Source organism: Canis lupus, chromosome 2, assembly GCF_011100685.1.
Source record: "Canis lupus familiaris isolate Mischka breed German Shepherd chromosome 2, alternate assembly UU_Cfam_GSD_1.0, whole genome shotgun sequence".
Taxonomy (NCBI): domain Eukaryota; kingdom Metazoa; phylum Chordata; class Mammalia; order Carnivora; family Canidae; genus Canis; species Canis lupus.
The window spans coordinates 58,292,457-58,317,955 of NC_049223.1; the positions used below are offsets into that span (position 1 = coordinate 58,292,457).

At 52.5% G+C, this 25,499-nt stretch overlaps 2 protein-coding genes and 1 long non-coding RNA gene across 3 annotated transcripts; 1 reads left to right on the forward strand and 2 right to left on the reverse strand.

Annotated features, from left to right (window-relative positions):
- Positions 1 to 1,221: 1,221 nt before the first annotated feature.
- On the reverse strand, positions 1,222 to 10,523 carry CX3CL1 (C-X3-C motif chemokine ligand 1). Its single transcript, NM_001284456.1, has 3 exons — positions 10,287 to 10,523; positions 4,313 to 4,433; positions 1,222 to 2,466 (listed from the first exon to the last, which is right to left on the reverse strand). The coding sequence occupies exons 1-3, from the start codon at positions 10,354 to 10,356 to the stop codon at positions 1,344 to 1,346; spliced, it is 1,314 nt and encodes a 437-aa protein (NP_001271385.1). The 5' UTR covers positions 10,357 to 10,523; the 3' UTR covers positions 1,222 to 1,343.
- A 40-nt stretch (positions 10,524 to 10,563) lies between these two features.
- LOC119870312 lies at positions 10,564 to 17,066 on the forward strand. The gene is made up of 2 exons (XR_005355716.1): positions 10,564 to 11,152; positions 16,826 to 17,066. It is a non-coding gene; the product is annotated as an uncharacterized LOC119870312 (long non-coding RNA).
- Positions 17,067 to 18,073: 1,007 nt separating this feature from the next.
- On the reverse strand, positions 18,074 to 23,867 carry CCL22 (C-C motif chemokine ligand 22). Its single transcript, XM_038529629.1, has 3 exons — positions 23,758 to 23,867; positions 22,431 to 22,554; positions 18,074 to 19,799 (listed from the first exon to the last, which is right to left on the reverse strand). Exons 1-3 carry the CDS (start codon positions 23,828 to 23,830, stop codon positions 19,715 to 19,717), a joined length of 282 nt encoding a protein of 93 aa, XP_038385557.1. The 5' UTR covers positions 23,831 to 23,867; the 3' UTR covers positions 18,074 to 19,714.
- Positions 23,868 to 25,499: the final 1,632 nt, after the last annotated feature.

Here is a 25,499-nt window from a genome sequence, read left to right on the forward strand (position 1 = left end):
GATCCTAGAATGGGGACAGCAGTGTTTTGAGGGAGCGAGAGAGGTGGAAGGGGAAGCCAGGCCGCAGGAAAGAAACAGGAGATGCTGGGCCCAGGTCCCTGCCAAGGGCATGGGGCTGCTCCCTGCAGCTTCCTACCACCACCCGCCCCCAACCCGGATTCCTTTCCCTGAGCACCTCAGCCTTCCCCGGAGCCTGCAGGACTCCCCTCCTCCTCAGCCTGTCCTGCGTCAGACAAGCCATCTCCACGTCCCTGTGAGCCCGCTGGATGCTGGGAGGGCTGCTCTCAAAGCCAGGCAGGGGTAAGGGGGCCCCTCAAGCACCCCAGCCCAGCCCCACTCAGGGGGCCCGCAGAGCTGACTCCCTCCCAGGGGGCAGGATCTGGGATTTCAGAACACTTCCTGCACCCCTACCCCCACCCTGAATCACAGGACCCCCAATGTGCCAGCCTCCCCGGATGAAGATGGGCTAAGGTGTTCTGTGGTGAGAACTCCCCACATCTAGGAAAAGAAGTCTCTGGATTGGTTAGCGATGTCCATGGGGGGCAGGTTATTGTCATACATCTGCCATGTGTCTTTCCTTCTACAGATGGAAAACCAGAGGTATGGACGTCTTGCTGGGTTGGTGGTGGACCTGGGACCAGAAGCCCAGCCTTCACACCCACAGCCCATGTTCCTTCCACAGGGCTTTAGCTGAGAAGAAAAATAATCAAAGCCACTGGATCACTTCATCTGCCCTCCCCAAAGTGCCTGAGGGCAGAGCCTTCCCGGGAGCAGGCCCAGGGAACACCACACTGGGCTCATGCAGGAAAAGACAGGTCCCAGGCCGGGTGTGGGCCGTGTACAGGGGGCAGGGTGGGGGGCAGAGATAGCACCGCAGGTGGCCGGGGTGACTGGCGACTGCAGTGGGACCAAGAGACACGATGACTGAGGGAGGGGGGCAAAAGGGGCCTGGCCTGAGGCTCACTGGTGAGACGGGGTGACCGTGGTACCACATGGGGACGTGAAACCAGACGGGCTGGGTATTTTTCAATAAATAATTGTTCATCGGGTCTGGGACTGTGTCAAAGGGAACCTCTAACCAGCCAGCAGCAGAAGGTTCCTGACTTGGGGACGTTGGAGTGAACTGCAGAGGCCACTACTTCTGTCCCCGAGGGGTCAACAGTGGTCAGGAGTGGCCTCCTGGGCTATGCCCGGGAGCTGGGAGCAGTTGCATGTGGAAGATCCTGCCTCCTTGCTCTGATCATCCCGGCTCAGGTCAGGCCCTTGGGTGAGGGTGGGTATGAGGACGGGGGACCCCAGGCAGCTGTCTGAGTTGAAGAACTGGATGCAGGCAGGTGGGCAGCTCACACGGGCACCAGGACATACGAGTTACTGCCACAGCTCCGGGGGACGTAGCGAAGCCCCTCCACCATGTCCCCTGCCATCTTGCGGGAACAGCCCTGGAGGCTTTGATAGGCAAACATGGCCACACCCAGGCAGAAGAGGAGGCCAAGGAAGGCCAACAGCCCTACTGCCTGCCTCCGGGTAGCTGCCTGGGAGTCGGGGACAGGAGTGATGAGGATACCCAGCCTCTGGGGGTCCACGGTAGCGTGGATGGGCTCCTCAGCCTTGGAGACCCAGCTGCCTGAGGCCACTGGCTCCCTGCTGGGGACACCTGGAGAGGAGACAAGGACTGTGGAGAGATGGGGTGTGTGATCAGGCCCCCTGAAAGCATCCATGTGAGCTGAAAGGGAACTCATCTCCTTGGGCCCTAGAGAATTCTCTGGCGTGGGATTGTCTCCCTTGATCCACACAGGTCGGCCTTCGGGGTCAACCCTGTTCTCTGAGGCTGTGTGTGAAATGGTGGGGGTGGGGGTAGGGGGGGCGTGGGTAGGGGGAGCGTGGGTAGGGAGGGTCTGGGTGGAGGGGGCCTGGGTGGGGGGGGCCTGGGTGGAGGAGGCCTGGGTGGAGGGGGTCTGGGTGGAGGGGGCCTGGGTGGAGGAGGCCTGGGTGGAGGAGGCCTGGGTGGGGAGGGCCTCAGATGCCTTTCCCTCAGTCCAGAGGCCCGACCCAGGTTTGTAGGCAGCAGAACTCTGCTGGGACGTTGTGGCAGTGAGGGTAGCAGCGCTGAAAAACTCAGTTTTCTGGGACCCAGCTGGCGGTCCTCCATCCGGAGCCTTTGAAGTGGAGGGGAACCTGGTCCCCCTGGAATCAGCCACTCCCGTTGACAGCTCTGGGGAAGTTCCCGAGGCCCTCTGTGCCTCCTGGCCACTGTTTTCCTGGGTGGATTTGGGCTCTGTGACCGCAGACCTGTCCATTCCCCTGGTGGCTGGGGTGGTCCTGGGCTCACCCACACCAATTTGCTTCTCGAATGTGCCGCCATTTCGAATTGTAACAGCAATCTGGTGTTCTAGATGTGCTATGGCTTTCTGAACCCATCTCTCCTTTGGATCAGCACAGAAGATTCTGTTTTGTTTCGTCTTCAAGCTACAAGGAAGGAAAACAGGGACCCAGTGATGCCTAGATGCCATGTGGAGTACGAGCACCGTATAAAAGCTCTGCAGGTGAATAGACCCAGCTGGAATCCTGCTCCCACCACTTATTACCTATTAGCCATGAGCTGTGAGCTGTGAGCTGCGAGCTGATTAGCTCAGGCAGCTTGACTTCTAGAACTTCCGTGTCCTTGCCTGAGAAATAGAGCTAGCATACCTACCCTCTGTAGGGTGACCAGCCTCCCCAGAAGAGCTGGGACTGAGGGGGTCCTTAAGACACAGGGCTGTTGGTGAAAGTCCCAGAAAACTGGGACAAGCTGGTCACCCCACTTCTGTGTTTTTATTTAAAAAAAAAAGAAAAGGAAAGAAAAAGAAAATTATGTAAAGCACCTGGCTCTTTAGGATACTCAGAGTAATAGCTGAAAATCATAACAATAATGTCTTCAGCATTAAGGCAGGGGGCTCTGGGCTGTGTCTCCTGATTATGGGGGGCTGTCAACAGATGTTCCCTACTGCCAGGTGTGTGACTGGTGAGCTCAGGGGCGGGGCCTCATTTCTCTGGAAAGAGCTGACTCAAATGTCTTCTTCCACCACTCCCTGGACCTCTACCTCTTAGTGTGTATCCTTAGGCTGAGAGCACACTTAGTGAGCTACAGACACATATATGGGGGATCCCATTAGGACTCCTAGTGCCATCCAAATCTTGACCTTCCTCTGACGCTTGTGTGTATGTGCCTGACTGCCAAGAACACAGTTCAGAGCTGACTGGGGCTCGTGCTCCACACCACTGGGCTAGGCATTTTGCCATTTAAAACTCCCACCCATTCTGAGAGGTGGCTACCATGACCATCCCCATTTTACAGATGAGAAAACCGAGGCTCAGAGAGGTAATGTGCATGTGCATGGCTCTGGCACACTGGGAAGCCAGAGAAGTGCAGGAAGCAAGCATGACCCTTCAGGTCCCCACAGGGGGGGTGGGACCCAGGGTGGGACCCAGGGCCACACTCCCCTCCCTAGGGTTTCCCACTTCCTCTTTACCTAGAAAACAGAAGCAAAGGGGGAGTCTGGGAGAAGCAAGCCTCAACAGATGAGAGGAAAGTTCAGGCAGTAGCACCCTTGCCCCTCTTAGCAACTGCATAGTCGGTGGAATGAAGCATGCGACTTCTTTTAGCTGACCCTTCCACTTGGAGAACCTGCCAGCCGCGTCCTGATGCCAGGCCCAAGGGCCAGTCTACAAAAAGGCCTCAAGACCGGGCGACTGGGTGGTACCAAGGAGGGGCCCCAGCAGAGCAAGCAGCCAAGGTGGCCAAGGAGGCGGGGAGTGGCTCTGGTTGACCCCTCCCCAAAGTCTCACAGGGATCCTGTTACTTGGGCTGTCAAGTGTGATAATCTCTGCTTTCCTATTGCAGCAGCTTCCAGGCACCCTGCCAAGCTGCTTACTCGCATCATTCCCCCTCATCCTCCCAACTACTCATTTTGCAGATAAGGAAACGAATGCCCAGGGGGTAGGGCCACCCCACCTGTGAATGTTGAAGCCAGGATTTGCACCCCATCAGTAAGAGTCTGGAGCCTGTGCTCTGAGACCACAACGCTTGACCTCCCCCAAGAAATCCAGCAGGTTTGAGTACCACTAATACACACCGCCCGCGGTGGCAGCTCCAGGCCCCGGGCCTTTCGGGAAGCTGCTCCCAACCTTTACCCTGGGGTGCAGATAACGAGGTGAGCGAAGGGTCGGGAGGCCAGGAGCAGGAGGAGCAATTTGCTGAGGCCCTTGGCAGGAGCCCAGATGAAAAGAAAGGATGTGGACAGGGATGAGTAGAAGCCAGAAGGCCAGTACGTACATGATGGCAGGCTTCCCGCAGGACTCTTGATTTCGTTGGTAGTGGACCAGTAAGGCCACCGGGATCTCCGAGGTCATCTTGTGGCAGGTGACGTTGCATTTCTTCACACCGAGGTGCTGTCCTGAGCCCACAGAGGTCCCCAATCAGCAGGACTGTCCAGGGGCATCTGGCTTCCCAGTCCCAAGCCAACTCGTGCCGGCCACACCATCCAAGCCGCAGCTGCTACCCTGTACACCCTCGTCTTCAGGGCCCTTGACTTCAGCCGCCCATCCCACCCACCAGGCCACTCAATGCCTCAGTTTCCCCACCTGTACAATAGGGACAATGATAGTATCTACCTCATAGGGATGTTATAAAAAGTAATGAAAAAATGAATTCTCACTAATGAAGCTCCTATAGCCTGCTAAACATTGAGGGTTTAATTTTTAAAATTAAGTTGGTGGTGGTCGTTGTACACAAGGGAAGACAAGTCTGAGAGTGACAGGGAGCTGCCTGAGGTCACACAGCCAGCAAGTGAGGGAACAGGTTCTCGTGGGCCTCTGGCTCTGTGCACCCCCCATCCTCCCTCTACCCCAGTAAGTCACCTGCTCAACTCTCGCCCCCCAACCCTCCACCCATCACCTACACACCCTATTCCTTCCTTTCAGGCTGATCCATATTCGTGGATTTCCACGACCTCTGAAGCACACCCAGATTCCTGCCCACCACATGTCACATGCCCACCCTATGACACATATGTATGCACACACACATATACCAACAAACAGAATGGCACACACATGCCCCACACACAAAACCACAGAAAAGTGTTGATATGATCAGGCCCAGGTAACAGATAAAAAGTGTTAAATGTGTAAGTATTAGCCACCTTGCCACCTTCTAAGGAGGCTGGGGGGTGGAGTCCACTGAGTAGGGGATCCTTTGTTCTGCCATGAAGAGCTGTGATGAGTTTGACAGCAATTGCTGAGGGGAACCAGGGGGCCAGAGTCCCCTGGGCAAGTTAGGGGAGCAGGAGTTAAGGAAGAACAATAGAGATGGGGGCTGTGCAGGTGGGAGGTGGGCAGAGTGGGATGGCTAGGGGCCTACCAATGGCATGGAGCTAGGGAGAAACCCCAGGACAGGATGGGGTGACCCAACAGACAGTTGAGAACTCAAATATGTTTTGAAGATTTATTTGTTTGTTTTAGAGAGAGAGAGAGAGACAGACATGCACATGCACAAGCAGGGGGAGCGGTCAAAGGAGAGGGAGAGAGAATCTCAAGCTGACTCCCTGCTGAGTGTGGAGCCTGATGCAGGGCTTGATGCAGGGCTTGATGCAGGGCTTGAGGTCATGACCCTGAGATCATGACCTGAGCCAAAATCCAGAATCAGACACTTAACTACCCAGGCGCCCGAGAACCCAAATAATTTATATAAATATTTGAAGTTGTTTGTATTGCTTTTTCTCCTTCCTCCTTCCTCTAAAATCTCTGGCAAAAGTTATTCTAGCCTGGTTATCAGCTCAAAGAGGGGTTATTAAAAAAAAAACAACAAAGAAGAGCTTGAGTTTTAGATCTGGGTCAAGGTCAGATGCAGCAAAAGCAAGACCGCAGAGGATTTTGCAAAATTCTAGAGGTCAGGACTTTCAGGGCAGCGGAGTCCAGAGAGGTGAATGATCTTCTCTAGCAGGGCAGGGCCCGGGAGGCCCCAGCTGATCCTTATTGCCATGCACAAGTAGTTACATGGATGCAGATGTGCAAACATGCTCTGCCTTCCCAAATACAGGTGCAAACACACACACACACACACACACACACACTCTCTCTCTCTCTCTCCTTCTAGAATATCCTGCTCCTCACCCATCCCTTCCCCTTAGCTTCAGCCCACCCTGACTGTGGAAGGGTGGTTCAGGGTTTGCAGGGCTGCACTGGCCTGGGCCGTCAAGGGGCAGCATTAGCAACTCCTGGGGTGGGCAGGAAGCACTCCAGTGGCTGGTCCCTGAGTTACAGGCTGCCTTTTCTCTCTGAGGAACCAGGATGTGAAAGTTACCTTGCTGCCTGAACACCTGGCTTCTCCAACACCCCCTCCCCCACCCACCCCAGGGGACTTTGGAATGACTCAGCTGCATACTCCCCAGGCCCTGCTGAATAGAGCCAGGAAGCAGCTCCTGGAAGCATTGGCCTGGCAGGTGTCTTCCTGAGGAAGCTCCCCAAAACAGTACCCTTAGGTCACTTGGAGCCAGGGGAAGGCTGCCATTGGGCAGGAGGGTGATGCTAGGTATTGGTCAGTCTGCTCTCTTGACCCTATATCCCAGGGTGGAGAAGACCACTGCTTACTTCCAGGGCTTTACAGAGTCACAAAGCAGCCTTTTCCCCGTTGTCCCCACCCTCTACCACAGTGTCTGCATGCCCTTGGCCAGGCTCTGTTCTTGGTTTCACATGGGAATGGCTGTGTAACCAACTTGAGGGGGGTCTTCTTGTCAGAAGTTTTCTCTTCTGCAATTGGAGATAGTGCCTCCAGCCAGCCAGCCATTTACTGCCACATGAGTTTCAGAAGGCAGGGACCTTGTCAGTTTCAGTGTCACAGTGCTTCCCAGCACAAAGTGGATACTCAACCAATATTCATTAAATGTCTCATTCTACTTATTCCTTCACCTATCTCTCTATCTGCCCATCCATCCATCCGTCTATCTACCCATTTCCTCATTCAGCCAACATCTGTTTGAATTACTTTTGAGTATCTATAAAGATCCAGGTACTCTTATCCTTAACCCTGAGCTTTTTCTCCCATTGGTACTGGTGCTGAGCTTAGAGAGTACATCCCAATAAACACCATCAGCTTGCAGCATTTACTCAGTCAACCAAAAAACACTGACATTCCCTCTTCCCTGTGCTGAGTGCTGTAAGGCATAGTGGGATGGAGGCCTGTCTCTGCCCTCACAAGGTCTCAGCCTGAAGGGCACCCAAGACAGGCCCACAAAGTGCCAGAGCTTAGCTTAAGTGAGCACCTACTGTGTACTGCTTAGCACACGCACACCTGTTCTCATTAATTCCCAAGATCTCTGCAAAGGGAGTATTATTACCCCCATTTTATTGATGCAGAAGCTGAAAATCAGAGAGGTTAAATGACTTGCTCAAAGCCACACAGCTGCTTAGTGGCGGATCTTATTTTCCTCCCCAGCGTCTAGACATCTCGCTGTTCTAAATAGACTTAAACACCAGGCAGAAACACCATGTTCCAGAATATACCCCCAAACGTGCTGAGATTTGCACAAGGGAGAGACCACCTCCCACTGCAAGTAATCAAGGGAGGCTTCTTGGAGGAGGTATCCTTTAGGCTGGACCTCAAGGACTGCTAAGAGGCTTACAGACAGGAAAAGGCAAGAATGTTCTGGGTTTCTCTCTTGGCAAGGTGATAGAGATCTTGAGCCATTGTTCAGGTATGTGTGCTGGACAAGTCACTTAGGCTCTCTAAGCCTCAGTTCCCTTACCTGTAAAATGGACATAATAATGTCTATTTCACAGGGTGGTTGTGAGAATAAAGATGTTTAAACATCTGGACCCTTATAGTAGGGTTTACTTGACAGTAACACCATTGATGTTTTGGACCAGGTAATTCTTTGTCGTGGAACTGTCTTGTGCCTGTAGGACGTCTGCCATCATACCCGGCCTCTACCCACTAAATTTCTGAGCATCCCCCAACCCAAAATGTTGGGACATCTGTAATAACAAAAATGTCTCCAGAAATTGCCAAATGCCCCCTGGGAGGTCAAATCACCCATTGAGAACCACTGCGTTAGAGATACCCACACCTTCCTCTATGTCCCTTTCTCCAAGAGCCTTCTCTGACCCCTACTTAAAATTTCAACACCTCCCCCTGCAACCCCTAGTCTCCATATACTTTTTAAAAATCTCAGCCTATTTTTGTAACAGACTAAACCGTTTACTAATTTATTTTTTGTATCATCTTGTCTTCCCCAGTTGGTGTTCGGCACTCCGAGGTCTGGAATCTTTGGCAGCTTTATTCATTGATGTAGCCTCAGCACCTACAACAGTGCCTGGCACATTGTTGATGTCCAACAAATATTTGTTCAGTGAATGAGCAAAATGCACAAAGAAGCACTTTGTGACATTAAAATTGTAACCAATGAAGAAATAGAGGAATTTTTATTTAAATTCCACAGGGGCCTGGATCTGATGCTCTGAATTTATCCTCCCCTGCCTTCCCCATCCGCCTCCACAGCTAATCAGGAGGCAGACTACAGCAGCTTAAAACAGATTTTTTTTTTCCCTCTTTCTTGCTGGGGCTTGAGTAGGAGTGAATGCGTCAGTGCTCGGGGAGAAAATTCTCTGCTCTGACTTGTATCTGCAGGTTTGTTATATAAAGCAGAGGAGCCTCACGCCTGACACAGCCCCGCAAGCCCACATTTGGGGACTGACCTAGCTGTCCTGCGCCAGCTCGAACAGCAGCCACCGCACCGGAACCCCAGAACCCCTTGGGGGACTCTCCGACTTCAGGACTCTCTCTAGTTCTGCAGGGGCTCCTGGGAGGTCTCTCAGAGCCACAGACCACAGTGTGGGTGAGGACCTCCAAGGTGGGCCTGGCCAAATGCCAGGAGGAAGGGGTAAAACTGAAGCTCACAGAGGTTGAAATAGTGTGAGTGTCTTCCAGCAAAGTCAGTGACCAAGATTAGGGCAGAAACCTGATTAAAGTCTCAGGTCCCCCCTCCATCCCCCTTGCACCCACTGCCAGGTATAAGTAATCTTCCTCCTCCCACTGCCAAAACGCTCTCATAGGCTTTGAAGCCCCTTCTCATCAGAGGCAATAGCTATATTTAAAGGTACAGTAGCTGAGCCCAAAGAAGGCAAGACCCCATTCTGGGTCATGGCTATGGCAAAGCCACCTCCATCTGTGTTTTCTAGTGCTCACTACCTCTAAACACCCCTGGCCTCAGGGTTTAAGGCCAGAAAGCAAGAGATCAGCAGCCCCTGGCTTCTGCTACACCCCCACACCTGCTCCCTGGCCTGCTGGTTGGTTTCCCCCACATAGAGGGATTTGAAAGGCAAGGCAGTGTGTTCCATTGGAGTGTCCTGGAAGCTTGAGACCTTTTTCATTCTCCCAGGCTTGCTGTGTGCCCCAAGGCAGGCTCCTAGCCTCTCGAAGCCTCAACCTGCCAGATAATGTGGCTCAAAGAGTTCTCAGAGGCCATGTGGCCCACAGAGGTGGTAAGCATGCAGCCATGCTCCCTCCTGCCCTACTTGCTGGCTACGCATTCTCAGGCCAGTTTCTAAACCTCCCTGGGCCTCCATCGTGATCACGTCGCTGGTATGACTGCATCCTGCCCTACCAGGTCCCGGCTCCAGGGAGCAGGTACCTGGACGTGAAAGCAGTTTCTACACTGTGCTTGGAGGAGGAGGACGGTGGCATGGTTGAGACACAGGCAGAGGGATGGGCGCTACAGACTAGAGCAGCAGCAACAAACCCAATCTGTGATCTGCAATGACCTTGGTCTCTACTGGTCCTGGGCCCCCTACTCAAAACCGGGGCTAGGAGAAAATCCTGTGACTTGAGACTCAGGAGTCTGGAGCTTCGGGTTACACATGAACCCCAGGGAGGGAGACCCAGCCCACTGTCAGCCAGGGCTTCCCACCCCAGTGCCCAGGGGGAACCTCCTCAAGCTCCCTGTCCCCCCCTCCCAACACCCCCTTTGTGCCTGGCTCCCTCGTGCCACCCGCACCACATCTCTGCACCGCCAAGCAGTAGCCACCTCGCTCACTGGGCCAGGCGGCCAGGCTCCGGAGACCGGCAATCTTCTAGCGGCAGGGGCAGCCCCGAATCTGGGGTCAGGGAGGAGCCCGCCCCCCACCTTTGGAAGGAGCTGCTGTGGACCTTACCCAGTGGGGGCGGCCCCCCCCATATCAGGCCTGAAGGGCAGAAGGGGGCCGGGGCGCCCCTACCTAGCTGCTGCAGGAGGCCACCCCACCACCCCACTCACCGGCCAGCAGCGCGGTCAGATGGCAGAGGGCAGCCAAGCGGAGCAGCCACGAGAGAGGTGGAGGAGCCATGGCTGGGGGCGCCCGGCTCACGCGGTCCCCTCGCTGTCCCCTCGCCGCCGGAGCTCCGTCGCTTTTATGATGGCTTTTTATAATGGGGCTTGCTGCCTCTGCCTCCGCCTCCAGCCCCGCAGCAGGCGGGCGGTGGGAGGGGAGAGGAAGGGAGCCCGAGTGCAGGCTGGATTCCTCGGGATGTTGCCAAGGAACCGGCGGCGGGCCGGGCGGGGGCGGGGCGGCTGGGTCCAGCCCCAGGCCTTCACCCCCCTTCTCTCCGGCCTGTGCCCCCGCTACCTACCCCAGAGCTGGCACCTGGCCCAGCCCTAAGTGGGCAGCACAGGGTAGAGAGTGTGGCTGCCAGCAAGCCAGGAGGGACTTGGGGCCCTAGGGCCTGGGAGAGGTATCTCTCCCACATCATGAAGGACCCCCAGCCTTTCCCCCTTGAAGCCCCAGGTCCTTGGGGGGCCTCATTCACCAGTGTATCCCCGAGCTCAGCATGGAGCCTGCCAAACAGTGAGGGCTCAAGTCCAGTCAATGTTTGCTGAAAGAATGATCCAGCCCAATTTCACAGCGACAGATAGGGACACTGAGGCCCAGAGAGGGGGTGGGGTCATCTCAGGTCATTCAGAGCACTAGGTTTAGGGGACAGACTGACTAGATGCACCCAGGGGCGGGTAACAGTTTAGGATGCAGAAAAGAGCCCAGGCGCCCCTGCCTCCAGCTCCTCTACCTCTCCTTTCCTCCTGCACACCCACTGCCATCCTCGGCTCTGGCCCCTGCAAGGAATGTCGTGGCTGCTGGCCTCTTCCGGGTAACTTGGTGCCTCTCGACTTGTCCTTGACTCCACAGGGGCCCTGGGGAAGTCCTGCCTCTCTTGGGGGCCCCAGTCCTCCCTCTGCACAGGAGAGAAGTGGGCTCACCCACTGGGGAGGGAGCTTCACAGCTCTGACTTCTCAGCTTTTCTCCATTACCGGTGGGCCAGCAGGACCAGGCAGGACCAGCCTGCGCCCACCAGACAGGTGGAAATGCTTGCAGGTGTCGCTACAGCACAGTCTGCTTTAATGGCAGCCTTCCGTGAAGACAATGGCCACAATGCCTGAGACTCCAAGAGTCTAGCAGTCGCCTAGCCCGGCCTGGTGCCAGGAGTTAACCATGAACCCACCACTCCCATCTAGGTGTCTCTGGCTACCAGCCAGCCGGAAACCAATGTGTCTGTGAGCCACTGCCCCGGGCTATGGAACCAATTGGTTTAGTCTGGGCTGGGCAGAAAGGTCTCAGCTCCTAAGGCCAGAGGTCCACTCTCTCACCCAGCACAGTAAGACTGCTGGGGTGTGCAGGTGAGGGGCTGTACACTCCTTCTCAATGGAGAGGAGCACTGGTGGCATGGGCCAATTGCCCTCAGTCTCCGAGAATCTGTCCCAGCCCATGAAGATATAAAACAAGGGACCTTCACATTTCTATTGTCCAGTTCCTGGTCTTTTTTTTTTTTTTTTTTTTAAGAATTTATTTATTTATTCATCAGAGACGCAGAGAGAGAGGCAGAGACACAGGCAGAGGGAGAAGCAGGCTCCACGCAGGGAGCCCGATGCAGGACTTGACCCCAGGACCCTGGGGATCATGACCTGAGCCAAAGGCCGACTCTCACCCACTGAGCCCCCCAGGGGTCCCCAGCCCCTCATCTTATAGCTGGGAAAACTGAAGTCCAGGGAGGGACAGGATGTGATAAGAACTGAAGTCCAAGGTTCTTTCTGCTCTGCCCATGGAGGTAGGAGCTGATGAAGAAGAGGGCAAGAGGGAAGGAGAGAAAGAAGAGAGGGAGTAAGGAAAGGGCTGCAGGAAAGGGAGGGGTGAAGGGAAGAGAAGGTGAAAGAGGCCAGGGGCAAGTCCTGGGAAGCCCCACCCTCATAAACGACAAAAGCCAGGCTGGGCCAGGGATTTGGAGGGTTAAAACCCTTGCTCCCCTGGCCCCAGACTTTGTTCCAAAGAAATCTTTAGAAAGCAAAGGTTTTGGAATCAGATGGTCCTGGCTCTGGCACTCCTTTGTGATCTTGGGCAGCTTCCCTACCTGTCTGAGTTCACACTCTGAGACAGGCTCTGTTTTAAGCACTTTGTATGATTAACTGAGGCCACCGAGACCCGACCTGTAACCAAAACACCACTATCACGGTCCATTTTATGGATGAGGAAACTAAGGAATGCATGAAGTAAGTAATTTTCTGAGGATCACCAGCCAAGAAGCGGGGGAACCTGGTTTTGCCCCAGCCCATTGGCCTTGGAGTCTGAGCTCATGACCACAAGGTTACACCACCTCCCTTCATCCCCACCATGAGGACAGTTGAGAACTAAGTGAGTTTATGCCCATATGGTGTCAAAACGTAAAGTACAACTGTGCTCTTCCTTGTTCAGCCCTTGGGGACATCCCCTACCCCCTTCTGGCCCACCTCCTCCCCCCACAAAGTTGGAGTGGTCAGCCCCACCTAGCTTATCAAGGTGTTAAGGACTGAGTTTAGATGATTCATTTTGGACACAGTAACTTGGCTTTCGGGTCAGCCAAGGCCTAGAGCCAAATGTGACTCCACCACTTAGGAGAAGGATCACCTTTGGCAAGTCACTTAACCTCTCTGAGCCTCAGCTTCCCCATCTGTAGAATGGGATGCTAATAGCCACTTCATCCACTCATTCACTTGGGGGGAGGGTCCATAAAACTGATGACTTTCACAGTGCCTGGCATGCAGAACCCCTTAGTGTTTGCTGTTAAGCCCTGGTATGTGCCTGGCACCATGGTTGAGACCGGAGACTCAATGGCAAATACAACGGGTTCTTGCTCCAAGGAGCTCCAGCTCAACAGGAGAGAGCAGTCCTACCAGAGACTCGAAGGCTGTGGGTCTAGAAGAGGGACAGAGGCCTTTATTCTTGTCCAGAAATCAAGGTAACCAGGAGTGAAAGATGATGTTTTGATCAGAAGATGGGCAGAATTTTGCTTTCTTTCTTTTACGCTATTATTTCAGAAATTCCAAACAGAGGCAATTGGGTGGTTCAGTTGCTGAAGCATCCCACTCTTGATTTGGGCTCAGGTCATGATCTCAAAACCCATGGTCCTGGGATCAAAACCCATGTCGGGCTCTGTGCTGGGTGTGGAACCTACTTGAGATTCTCTCTCTCTCTCTCTCTCTCTCTCTCTCTCTCTCTCCCCCCCCCCAACTCTGCCCCTCCCGCCTCCCTGCTCATGCACGTGCCCTCTCTCAAAAGAAAAAAAAAAAAAAAAAAAAACCTAAAAAATTAAAATAGGGCAGCCAGGGTGGCTAGCGGTTTAGCGCCGCCTTCAGCCTAGGGTGTGATCCTGGAGTCCCGGGATCGAGTCCCACATCAGGCTCCCCGCATGGAGCCTGCTTCTCCCTCTGCCTGTATCTCTGCCTCTCTCTCTCTCTGTGTCTCTTATGAATAAATAAATAAATAAATAAATAAATAAATAAATAAATAATAATAAAATAAAATCTTTTAAAAAATTAAAATAAACTTTAAAAAATTATAAACAATAATTCTAATTATTAGAATGAATGAATGGAATGGAGCAAAGACCTTTCCTTTCTCTGGCACTTAAATTCAATGATTAGTATTTTCCCCTATTTGCTTTGTTCTGTTTTTTGTTTTTGTTTTTGTTTTTGCCAAGCCATTTCAAAGCAAATCGCCCCTAAAGCCTTCAGCATGCATCTTCATAATCTAAAGATACACTGTCGGGGCACCTGGGTGGCACAGTGGTTGAGCGGCTGCCTTTGACTCAGGGCATGGTCCCAGGGTCCTGGGATCGAGTCCCGCGCTGAGCTCCCCACAGGGAGCCTGCTTCTCCCTCTGCCTGTGTCTCTGCCTCTCTCTGTGTGTCTCTCATGAATAAATAAGATCTTTAAAAAAATAAAGACACACTGTCTTACATAAATAGACTAACAAAATTGGGGTACCTGGGTGGCTCGATGGTTGAGCGTCTGCCTTTGGCTCAGGGCGTGATCCCAGGGTCTTGAGATCAAGTCCCACGTCGGGCTCCCTGCATGGAGCCTGTTTCTCCCTCTGCCTCTTTTGCTGTGTCTCTCATGAATAAATAAATAAAATCCTTAAAATACATGTATACTAACAAAATTAAGAATCACTCCTATATGTTGTGTAATATTCAGTTAATAATCAAATTTCTCCATTGTCCCCAAGATGTATTTTATAGGTTCACCATCCTTCTTTCATTCTTTCTCTGTCTCTTCCTCCTTCCTTTCTTTCCCTCCTTTTCTCTTACTTTTATTTTTTGAACCAGGATCTTATCTAGGTTTATGCCTCGCAGATGACATTTCCTTTCAGTCTACAACAGACCTCCTGCTCATTTCTCATGGCATTGCCTTTCTGAAGAGTTTCAAGACTGTTGCCACTGTCCATTCTTAATTTATCTAAGTGGTTTCCTTGTGATGCCATATAATTCATTCTCTGAACCCATGCTCTTCCTATAAACCAGACTTAGATCCACAGACTTGATTAAATCCTGGCTACATATTCTTGGCAAGAATCTGGTGCGAGTAATATTCTGTACTTCACCTTGCATGGCAGACAGGTTGTTGTGCTGTTCGTGGTGTGTTGATGGGCAGCCAACCCTACCTCTCTTGCTGGAGAAATGTTAACACCTCTATGATTTGTAAGTAACCTGCCCTGTGCAGATGGGCAGATTTTGATATATTGTTCCAGGCAAAGGGAAAAACCTAACCAAGGTAAAGAGGGAATTGGGGACTGGTCTGAGGCCTCTGGCTTTGAGGAAGAAGTGGGCAGGGAGGCTGCCGTTGGATGCGTGGAAACTAGAGTGAAGAATGAGAGTCCTGTATGGGAGCAGAGGGGAGCTGGGGAGGTTCTGAGCTGAGGAATAACTAGAGCAACAATCAGAACAGCACGGGGCAGCAAGAGAAAGGGTTTCCTTGGGGATTGGTGGAGAGGAGGGGTCAGGGCATCCCTGCCCATGCCTTCCTGGGGCCATCTTCAAGCCTCCCTCGGTGCCCCAGGGAGCAGGAACTCCCCTGGGCCCCAAAGCAGAACGGAAACTGTTGTAGGGAGCAGGGCGGGGAGCCAGGGGCACTCCTGTGAGACCCCAGTATGGTAGGAGGGACAGGGTGGCCAGTGAGGTAGCCACCTCCAGGGCCCCTGGGGAACAGTGCTGCCTTCTTCTTCCTCATCTCACCCCACTTCTTTTAGTCTATAAAAAGAGCTGCTCACAGGCACTTGGCCCTTCCCCTGTTTGTGCACCTGCCTGGCCACACCTTCTTTTATACTGTGATGAAATATCCATATCCTCAAATATACCTTTTTAACCATTTCCAACTGTTCAGTTCAGTGACATTAAGTACATTCACAGCATCATGCAACCATCACCACCATCCATTTTTAGAACTTTATTATCTTGCAAAACTGAAACATGGGACCCATCAAACAATAACTCCCTCTTCCTCCTCCCATCCTAACCCCTGGAAGACACCAGTCTACTCTGTCTCTATAAGTTTCACTACTGTAGGAATCCTACAGTATTTGTCTGTGACTGGCTTATTTCATTTATCATAATGTCCTCAAGGTTCATCCAGGTTGTAGCAGGTGTCAGCATTTCCTTCCTTTTTATGGCTGAATAATATTCCATTGTGTGGGTATTCCATGTTTTGCTTCTCCATTCACCAGACATTTGGGTTGTTTCCGCCTTTTGGTTATTGTGGGGAATGCGGCTATGAACACAAATGTACAAATATCTCTTCAAGTCCCTGCTTTCAATTCTTTTGCATATATCCCCAGTAGTAAGATGCCTGGATCATACGGTAATTCCACATTTAATTTTTTGAGGAACCACCATACTATTTTCCACAGTGACTGCTCCATTTTATACTCTCACCAACGATGCACAGGGGTTTCAATTTCTCCACACGCTCACTAATCTTGTTCATCTTTTCTTTTTTTAAGATTTTATTTTTAAGTAATCTCTACACCTCACATGGGACTTGAACTTACAGCTAAGATCAAGAGTCATGCTCCATTGTTTGTCTTTTTTTTTTTAAGATTTTATTTTTATTTATTTATTTGACAGAAAGAGAGAGCGCAAGAAGGGGGAATGGCAGGCAGAGGCAGAGAGAGAAGCAGGCTCCCTGCCATGCAAGGAGCCCAATGCAGGACTATGACCTGAGCCAAACGCAGACCCTTAACCTACTGAGCCACCCAGGTGCCCTGTTGTCTTTTTTATAACAATCTTCCTGATGGTTGAGAAATGGTATCACATTGTGGTTTTGATTTGCATTTTCCTGGTGATTAGTGATGTTGGGCATCTTTGCATGTGCTTGTTGACCATTTGAATATCTTCTTTGGAGAAATATATATTCAAGCCTTTGCCCCTTTTGTTATTAGGCTGTCTGTACCTTCTTATCTCACTGGATTCTCACTACCTCATACACTGATATCTGCTTTTATTGCTCTCTGTTCACAGAGGGAGAAATTGAGGCTCATAGACACCAAGCAACTTGCTCCAGACACCCAGTCAGTGAGAGTTCTGTGACTGAATCCACGACATATGCCCTTCTCGATACTTCTTCCTGCCTCTTGGTGTCTGAAGCTATTGCCCTGGAAATCCCACTGTGAGAGCCAGATCTGAACAGGAGCAAAGGTCACTTGTGCCAAGATGTCTATGGAGCGATATTTAAACTGGCATAATAAAGATGTCCCAAGGACAGAGGAGTCCTTTTTTGTTGTTTTGACAGAATGAACTATGTCTAGAACGCTAGGAAAGCGGGCCCATTTGAGAGTCCAGAGAAGTTCGCACCACATGAACTAGATGCTCTCCATACCCACTCCCTCTTTCTCCCAGACACACAGCTTGGCTGTACTTCCCGGCATCCCCTGTGGTCAGGGTGGCCATGTGACTGAGTTCTGCCAACGGCAGGCGGACCGAAGCCAGGAGCCCCACTTCCTGGCCTAGCTCCATTCTGTTTTTTTTTTTTAAGATTTTATTTATTTATTCATGAGAGGCAGAGACACAGGCAGAGGGAGAAGCAGGCTCCATGCAGGGAGCCTGACGTGGGACTCGATCCCGGGTCTCCAGGATCACACCCTGGGCTGAAGGCGGCGCTAAACCGCTGAGCCACCCAGGGATCCCCCTGGCTCCATTCTCTTTCCCCATGTGCAGGATGATGGAGAGGAGTCCAGGCCCTGGGGGACAGTGAGGCCATGAGAAGGAAGGAGACTGGGTCCCTGAATGACCACAGACCAGGATCAGATGTCACTTGAGAAGAAAAAGCTTGTGTGGAATTAAACCACAGATTTTGGAGTTGTTTGCTGCAGGAAGCAGCCTTTCCTGACTAATACGCCCTCCTCCTCCTCCTCTGTGTTGACACTTAAAAGGGGAAAGGTTGAGGCTTGGTTGTTGAATCACTGAATGGAGGAGTGAACATTCTGCCTAAAACTCTAGAGGACTGAATGAGTGATTTCATCAGGTCCTCCTGACAAGAGGTTTGTCAGGGGCCAGAACTGATGTACAAATATCTGGGGTTTGGCACCCACACAGCTATTCCCCAGGTCCTCATGTCTCACCCTGTCTCCCCACCACCTCCCAGGGTGACCTTGGGCAGGCCAGCTCCCATGTCAGTAATGTTAAGGGCTTCCCCATTGGGATGTGCAGTGGGGGGAAAGGCGTCCCCTGCCCCATACCAGGACAGCATATGCCACGAAACTAAACAGATATGGTTGTAGAGGATTTATTATTTCAGGAGGCCTGAGAGAGAAGGGCAGGACAGGAGCAGTGGTGGTGGTGGAGATCCCAAGATGCTTGAGGGCCCTGTGCATGGGCAGCGAGCAGGTTAACACTTGCAGTGTCCATGTTGGGCAGATGATCCTGGGCTCCAGGGAAGACACTAAGTTTTATTCCCCATGTCTTGGACCTGAGCCCCACAGCAACCCCATAAAATGGGTATTCTCATTCTCAAGTGAGGCTCAGAGAGGTTCAATGATCTTCTCAGAACACACAGCGATAACCACCCTGCTGAACTGCCCCAAGCTTCCTCGGTAAGAAACAAGCACATATAAAGCCTATTTCTTTTGCCTGGTGAATCTATTGTCCCCAAGAAAGTGCAGATAATCCTCAATCCTAGTCCTTATGCTGACCCCTGCCACCTGAGAACAATCTCCACCTAAGGCTCTTTCACTTAACTATGCCCTGCACAGTCCCAGGGCCAGAAAATTTCCACCTTGTCCCCCTCCCACATAGTTCCTAAAATTCTTCCATTCAACCACTTGGCCTCTTAAGCATTTGCCCTCTTTTCCTATAGAAATACAGCTAGAGCCTGTTAATATCAAGCCAAGGGTAGTCATTTACACCGTAGTAAAAATTCGGTTACTGGTTATTTGGGAAAGGAGAAAGGAAAAGTGGGGGACTCTGAAGAGGTCAGGCCTGGGTGTTGGAGGTTGAAGGAGTCGTCAAGACCAGAGGGAAACGAGAAGAGTAAAGAGATCCAATGCATAAATAAAATGGGGAAGAAAGGTGAATCTGGCTTCACAGTTGACTCAGCAGGCTGCTTTCTAGATGAACTCGAGTCTCCATAATGATGGGTGAGGGTTTTGGTGGGTGGGGGTGGGAGAGGAACATTGCTTTTATTGATTCAGTCTGTAGCCATCCGTTGAGCCCTGATTCTGAGCCAGCCCCTGTGCTCTGTACTCTGTGTTAGAGGCCAGGAGACAAAGTAACTCAGGCACGGGACCTTAGTCCAACCAATGGGGCTGGATAACAGGCCTCCAAGTTCTGAGAGTTCTGGACAGACTGTGATCAGGGCTGTTAAGTGGGAGCAGAGGGTGAGGGGACATCTGAAAAATAAAGCTCAATGGCTGGCTACCTGGGATGCACGATACCTTGGAGGGCCTGGAGGGTTGGACATGTGCAGGTGACAGGGAGACATTCCGGGCATCAGAGGAGCCTGGAAAAAGACCTGGAAGTGGAAATGTTTGGCCTGGGTTTGGAGAACAGGGAGCTGGAGTCCAACATGTGTGAAGGGAAGTAAGGCAGGGCTGGAGACTAGGGTGCCAGGCTCCGGAGCTTTCACCTCAGCTTGGGGCAATGGGGAGCCATTGGAGGGTTTTGAGTCAGGGGGTGACTGACCAGGATTGTGGCCTCTCTGGCTACGGCGGGGCAGAAGACGGGTTGGAGGGAGACAATTGACAGTGTGGAAGCTCGTCTGAGGGTGACAACTTCAGGGACAGAGACAAAAGATGGCAGAGAGATTTGTTGGCATAGGCTTGTGTTGCAGGGCAGCTGTAATGGCCGGGAGACAGGGCTCTCCGAGCCTTCCTGGTGGAGCCAAGGCCATGGTCTTCAGGGCAGGGCCCTTCCTCATGGGTCCAGCTTCTGGAGAAGCTTCTTCACCCAGGGCACTCTGGGGTCAGCACAGATCTCCCGATCCTTGACAGTTAGGAAGCTGGAAGGAGGAAGGAATTAGGGAGTGTTAACATGCAGCAAGGATGCCACAGCCCTTCTCTGGAAGCTTAGCATTTATGAGTCACTTACTGTATGCAGAGACGCCCACTATACAGTGGCTTAGCATTTATGAGGCACTTGCCCTGTGTAGGAGTACCTGCTATATAGAGTGGTTCAACATTCATGAGGCCCCTGCTGTTTGCAACCACTGTTCTTCAGGGGAGGAGAGGGGAGAAAGAGCAGCTAAACTTCCTGGACTCTCAGTTCCTCAGCCCCAGGCTTGAGTGCCAGGTCAGGCCAGGGAATAAAATGCCCAGGAGTCTCATAACCATTGCTGACATTGCCTTGGGAGAGAGAATATTGGGTAGTAGCCAAGAGTGTGAATTTTGGAGTCAACCTATCTAGGTTAGAATCCTAGCTTGTCTGTCACTGGCAAGTCTGTTCGTTTCTCATTCATAAAATGGGGATGATAACTTGGGTCCAACCTCATAGGATTTGAATGAAGGTTAGATGAGTTAAGATAAACTGAAGTGCTCAGAACAGTGCACAACAGCGAGTAGTGCTCTGTAACGGCACCAGGAGCTGGCCCAAACTTTTAACAATGATGTTCTTAATAAATCCTATGAGGCCCTATTAGTCTACCCATTTCACAGGTGAAGAAAGTGAGGCCCAAAGGAGTAAAGCAGCTTGCCTGAGTGCCAGAGGTGGTAAGATGTGATTCACTGTGCCTCCTGGGGGCCTGAAGCACAGAGAAGGGAGGTAGGCACTGACCCAGGTGCACACAGCAAAAGCGGGCTAAGACTCCTTCCCTTGCCCAAGGTGTGTTAAGTACCAGGCTAGGCTCCTGGCTCACTCTGTCTCAGCCATTGTTGGCAGGAGCGGACTTAAAGCTGGCCAAGGTCAGAGACATCCCCACAGCCCAACTCCCTTCCTGCCTCTCGAGAGCCTGTCCACGGGGCCTGGAAGCTCCGGCACCCCTTGCCCGTCTGACCTGCCCCCACTCCATGACAACCAATGAATAGAAAGAACAAAGAAGGCAGCACTGTTGATCTTGGCCACGTAGGCAGCCTGCCCTGGCTGCTGTGTGACACTGGGCAAGACTCAGCCCCTCTCTGAGTCCCCATTTGTCAAGACACATTTTTTCCAGAATGGCTCAAAATCTAGTAATCACAGGAGCTGTCTTCTACTGAGCATCTATTATATGCCAGACACCGAGCATTACACCCTCCACTTACTATTAGTGTACATCGTGCTGCTCAAGAGGTCCCATAACCTTTGCCCCTTTCCTCACCTGTCAAAAAGGGATCATAGCAGTACCTACAACATAGGGTTGTTTCAAGGATTAAATGAGTTAATAACTATAAAGTGTTTATAACAGTGCCTAGCACTTAGCAAGCACTCTTCACATGTTTGATAAATAAAAATAAATGAAGGAGGGGTGCCAGACAGGCTTGGCTGGAGGAGCATGAGACTCTTGATTGCGGGGTTGTGAGTTCGAGCCCCACATTAGGTATAGAGATTCATTAAAAGTCAAATCCTTGAAAATGATAGATAGATAGATAGATAGATAGATAGATAGATAGATAGATAGATAGATAATAGATGATAGATGATAGATAGAGCGAGCTGACCACTGCTGTTATACTGATGGGAGAACTGAGGTTCAGGGTTGAAATGATACAAACTCATTTCAGTCCTCTTTGTTATTCATCCACAGACCCCTGTGAGGGATGGATGATAAGTAAGGAGGAGGAAGATAAGAAGATGATGGAAACCCAAAGGGGACCATGAGGCCCCAGGCCCAGACACCCCAGTGAGTGGGTTGGCAGGTGGCAGTCTGGAGGATCTGGAGCAGCAGCCGGAGGGGCTGCCCCCAGGACAGGACATCACCCTGCCAGTGGCAGGCAACGGCCCAGGCTCCAGGCCAAGGAAAAGAAAGCAAAGATGTGGGGGGAAAGAGGCAATGAAGAACAAGAACCACAGGAGAAAGCCCTGAACGGGGACCCAGGAGTCCTGGTTCCAGCGGGCCAGGCTGGAGCAAACCACTTCCCCTCCCTGCACCTGTATCTCCATCTGCAAAATGCAAATGATCGCACTCCTCGCACTCTGCACTCCCTGTGGGACGTAGGACGGCTGTGAGGGTTACCCCAGTTTGCACAGTAGGAACCACGCGTGGCCATAGAATGCACTCCCTGTCAGCTCAATATTCGTCGGGTAAGAATTGGCTGCCTGGAAAAACTCCCAGGGCGCTGGGGAGGATTCCAGATGCTTCCGGTGGGAGCGTTGCTGCTGACTCAGAGGTTCTGGGCACGCTGCCGGTCGCCTGCACCCCACTCTACAGCTCTGCACTGCCCACACGCACTCTACCGTGTGTACTGACAGCCGGCGCCCAGCTCATTCAGCTCCGCAGCACACCACCTGGCACCCAGTGGGCACCCAAGGATATTTGTTGAATGAGCACACGATTGTTTTTGCTTGGTACACCCAAGCCTGGGCTGAGCCGTTTCCAGGATGGAGGTCAGCTGCACTCCTCCCGTCCCTGGGTCTGCCCCCACACCTGCTCCTGGGCCTTCCTGGCCCAAACCTGGCAGGCTCTCCAAGGCAAGGCCCTGTCTCCCCAGCTCATACTCACACCACGCCAGGCCTCCGGCAGGAGTCTGAAGTCCAGTAGAAATACTTCAGCAGACGCAGGGGCAGAGGGTGACGGATGTAGTCCCGGCAGCAGATACTGTCTTCCACGTTGGCACCATAAGGACCTGCAGGAGCGAGGAGCTCAGAAGATTCTGGGCTCGGACAGGTCGCCCTCGGCCCCCAACCTCTGAGCGAGCACTTCTATTCTCATTTGGAAGTTTGGTGTTGGGGGAAGCTCTGGGCCCTCAAAGTCCTCACTCTCGGGGTCTCCGAGGAGCACTGAGGCCCAATCTGGGTGAGGCCGCTCGAGGTTAGAGGGATTCACAGGGCCTGAGAGTGGACGAAGCCGTAGGCTTCTCGGTGGGACCCGGCACTCTGCACAGGAACGGGCCGTACCCTCCATGGTGAGGTGGGCGCCGGCGGCAGCACCCGGAGCTTGTCGGTAGCGCCCGGTGCCCAGCCCCAGCCCCGCTGGATCAGCCGCGCTTGACGGGTCCCCAGGCCATCGGAGAAGTCGGCCTCAGCTCACACCTACTCCAGGCTTCGTGGTGCCCGTGGGGGAGGCTGAGGTCCGGAGAGGGGGAGGGCTTCCCCAGAGTCATACACCCTGAGTCTGGAGAGTCAGGGTGAGGACTCGAGCAGAGTCCAGTTGCGTAGCCCTGGGTTTGAGCCCGCCCTGCTCTGCGCCGAGTCACCAGGCCACCGTGGGGAAGTCACTTAACATCTCTGAGGCCCGCTTGCCTCCTCCAACCAGAGGGGTGATGATAGTACCAAATCAGTGGGGCCCTTAATGCAGGGAAAGCTCCCCGGAAACCCCCAAACTGAGCAATTATTGTTCCTAGCTGCCTGACTCCTGACCCAACACAGGGTAGGAGGATTTATGCTGCGATGGAGAAGAGAAGATACGGACTCAGTGTTGAGGGCAGGTTGTGGAGCAAAAATGAGGTGGTAGGAGAGCAGGACCAGCTTTCCAAGGGAATATCCCTCACCCCAGCTCCTGCCTTTTCCCAACCCACATGGCCCCCTTTGGTGGCTCCCTCTCACACCCCAAGGGTCCTGTGCTTAAGCTCACTGTAATAGAGGACCCCAGGCCATGCCCACGACAACCCCCCAACCCAGGAGAGACAGATCCTGGACTCCAAGCCTGCGAGACTACCCATTTCACAGATGTGTAAACCAAGGCCCAGAGAAACAGCTGTGCCTAGGCCAGAGCCAGCAGCAGACTGGGGTCATCCTCTCTCCATCCAGTGCTCTCTCTGCTTCGTGAGGAAGATACCGTAGTGCCTGACCCTGGCCTCTGCAGGGAGTCCTTCTTCTCCCCAGCCTACCTGCCTCAGTCGCTTGAAGTGTCAGAACAAGGAAGACAAGGGCAGCCAGGAGCGGAGTCTTCAGGCTGGCCATGCTCTTGTTCTTGGTCGCCTAGCCCAGGTGTCTGCAATCACCGGATGACAGGAAGGCTTGGTATTTAAACACTTGGTACACCCACAAGTCTCAGACGCTCTTAGTCACTGGTGGGCTCTGAATCGGTGACATTCACGTTATGAAAGAAGAACTCCTGCTTCCTCCAAATAAAAGGAAATTCTCTGTGGCTGGGAACAGCTCAGAGGGGACCCCCAACTTGTCCTTTCCTCTGAGTCTCAAGAGATTTGCAAAATCCCCCTTGAGCTGGGCCTCTCAGGGACCTGTGTGTCCTCACTGTAGGGCCTTCACCACGGCACTGGATGTCTCTGGGAATCAGTTTGCCCATCTGGAAATGGGGGTGATGCTTTCACAGCCCTACCTATTTCCCTCAGAAGTTGCTCATAAGGCAGTGTGAATGGGGACGGGGGCTGGCCAGTCCTAAACCTTCACCCAGAATGGAGGTGTCTGTAGCCTTGATGATCTGCATCATGGATCTTCCTTCCAAACAAGAACTCTTCAGGCTGGCTTCTCTGGCTCCCACCAGCATCTTCCAGGGCTTCTCACACAATCCCAACTTAGGCCAATTCATGATCCCCTCCACAGTTGCAAAGAGCTTCCACACACTTCCATCTTGCCTGTTCTTCCTTCCCAACTGTCTCCAGGCTTTTCCTCACCTCTTGCCATATCCTGCTGATTCTGCTTCCTACGTTTCTCTCTCTCTCTTTTTTTTAAATTTATTTATTCACGAGAGACACAGAGAGAGAGGCAGAGACATAGGAAGAGGGAGAAGCAGGCTGCCCGCAGGGAGCCCAATGTGGGACTCGATGCCAGGACCCCGGGATCACCCCCTGAGCCAAAGGCAGATGCTCAACCACTGAGCCACCCAGGTGCCTCTACTTCCTATGTTTCTCTTGGATCTCCTGTCTTCTATCCCCATTGCTCTTGCCGAGTCCAGGCTGCCTCCACCTTGGACTTGGATGTTGTCTCTCAATCCCCTGTCCATGCCACAGTGACCAGGACGGCCCAGATTGAAAGTGGCACAGGCCTCTCTCCTGCTTCAAAATGCTTCTGTGACCCTTTGACCCAAGGGCAGAGCTCAAGGTCCTGACTATGGCCCTTGGGGCCCCCTTCCCAGACATACTCCCTCCCACACTGGTCTCTCCCCCCTAAGGGATCACACCACACTCACTCCTCACACTTCCTCAAAGAGCTCTGCAACCTGTCCTTCACGATCGGTGCCCTTTCTACTTCTCTACCGCATAAACTCCTACTCGTGCCCCAAGTGCCATTTGAAATGTCACCTTCTAGGTAAGCACATCCCTTGGGACTTGAAAGTTCTGGAGGGTGACCTAGAACATGGATTTGGGTAGACTCTGTCAGGTTTTCTCTTTCTTGACCTCTTCCCAGAAGCTGAACTCTTGGAAGGCAAGGATCTGCTTATATCTGTCTTGGCATCCCCAGTGACTACCAAGAGTGGGTACATGGTGGGTGCTCAGAACACATCCAATGAAGGAGAATCTGAGGCTCAGATAACAAGGGGACTTACCCAAGGTCACACAGCCAGTAAGTGATGGAGCCAGCTTAGAAACTCAGGACCCGACACTCCATTTGCAAAGGGCCACATCCAACCATTCACTCATTCAACAAATATTTATTAAACCCTATAGTA

Coding starts and splice junctions, on each gene's coding strand:
- CX3CL1 (NM_001284456.1), bottom strand. CDS start 10,356: ATGGCTCCTCCACCTCTCTCGTGGCTGCTCCGCTTGGCTGCCCTCTGC. Junction 4,434..10,286: donor TCTGACCGCGCTGCTGGCCG/GTGAGTGGGGTG, acceptor CTGTGGGCTCAG/GACAGCACCTCGGTGTGAAG. Junction 2,467..4,312: donor TGCGGGAAGCCTGCCATCAT/GTACGTACTGGC, acceptor CCTTCCTTGTAG/CTTGAAGACGAAACAAAACA.
- CCL22 (XM_038529629.1), bottom strand. CDS start 23,830: ATGGCCAGCCTGAAGACTCCGCTCCTGGCTGCCCTTGTCTTCCTTGTT. Junction 22,555..23,757: donor ACTTCAAGCGACTGAGGCAG/GTAGGCTGGGGA, acceptor TCGCTCCTGCAG/GTCCTTATGGTGCCAACGTG. Junction 19,800..22,430: donor TGCCGGAGGCCTGGCGTGGT/GTGAGTATGAGC, acceptor TCCTCCTTCCAG/CTTCCTAACTGTCAAGGATC.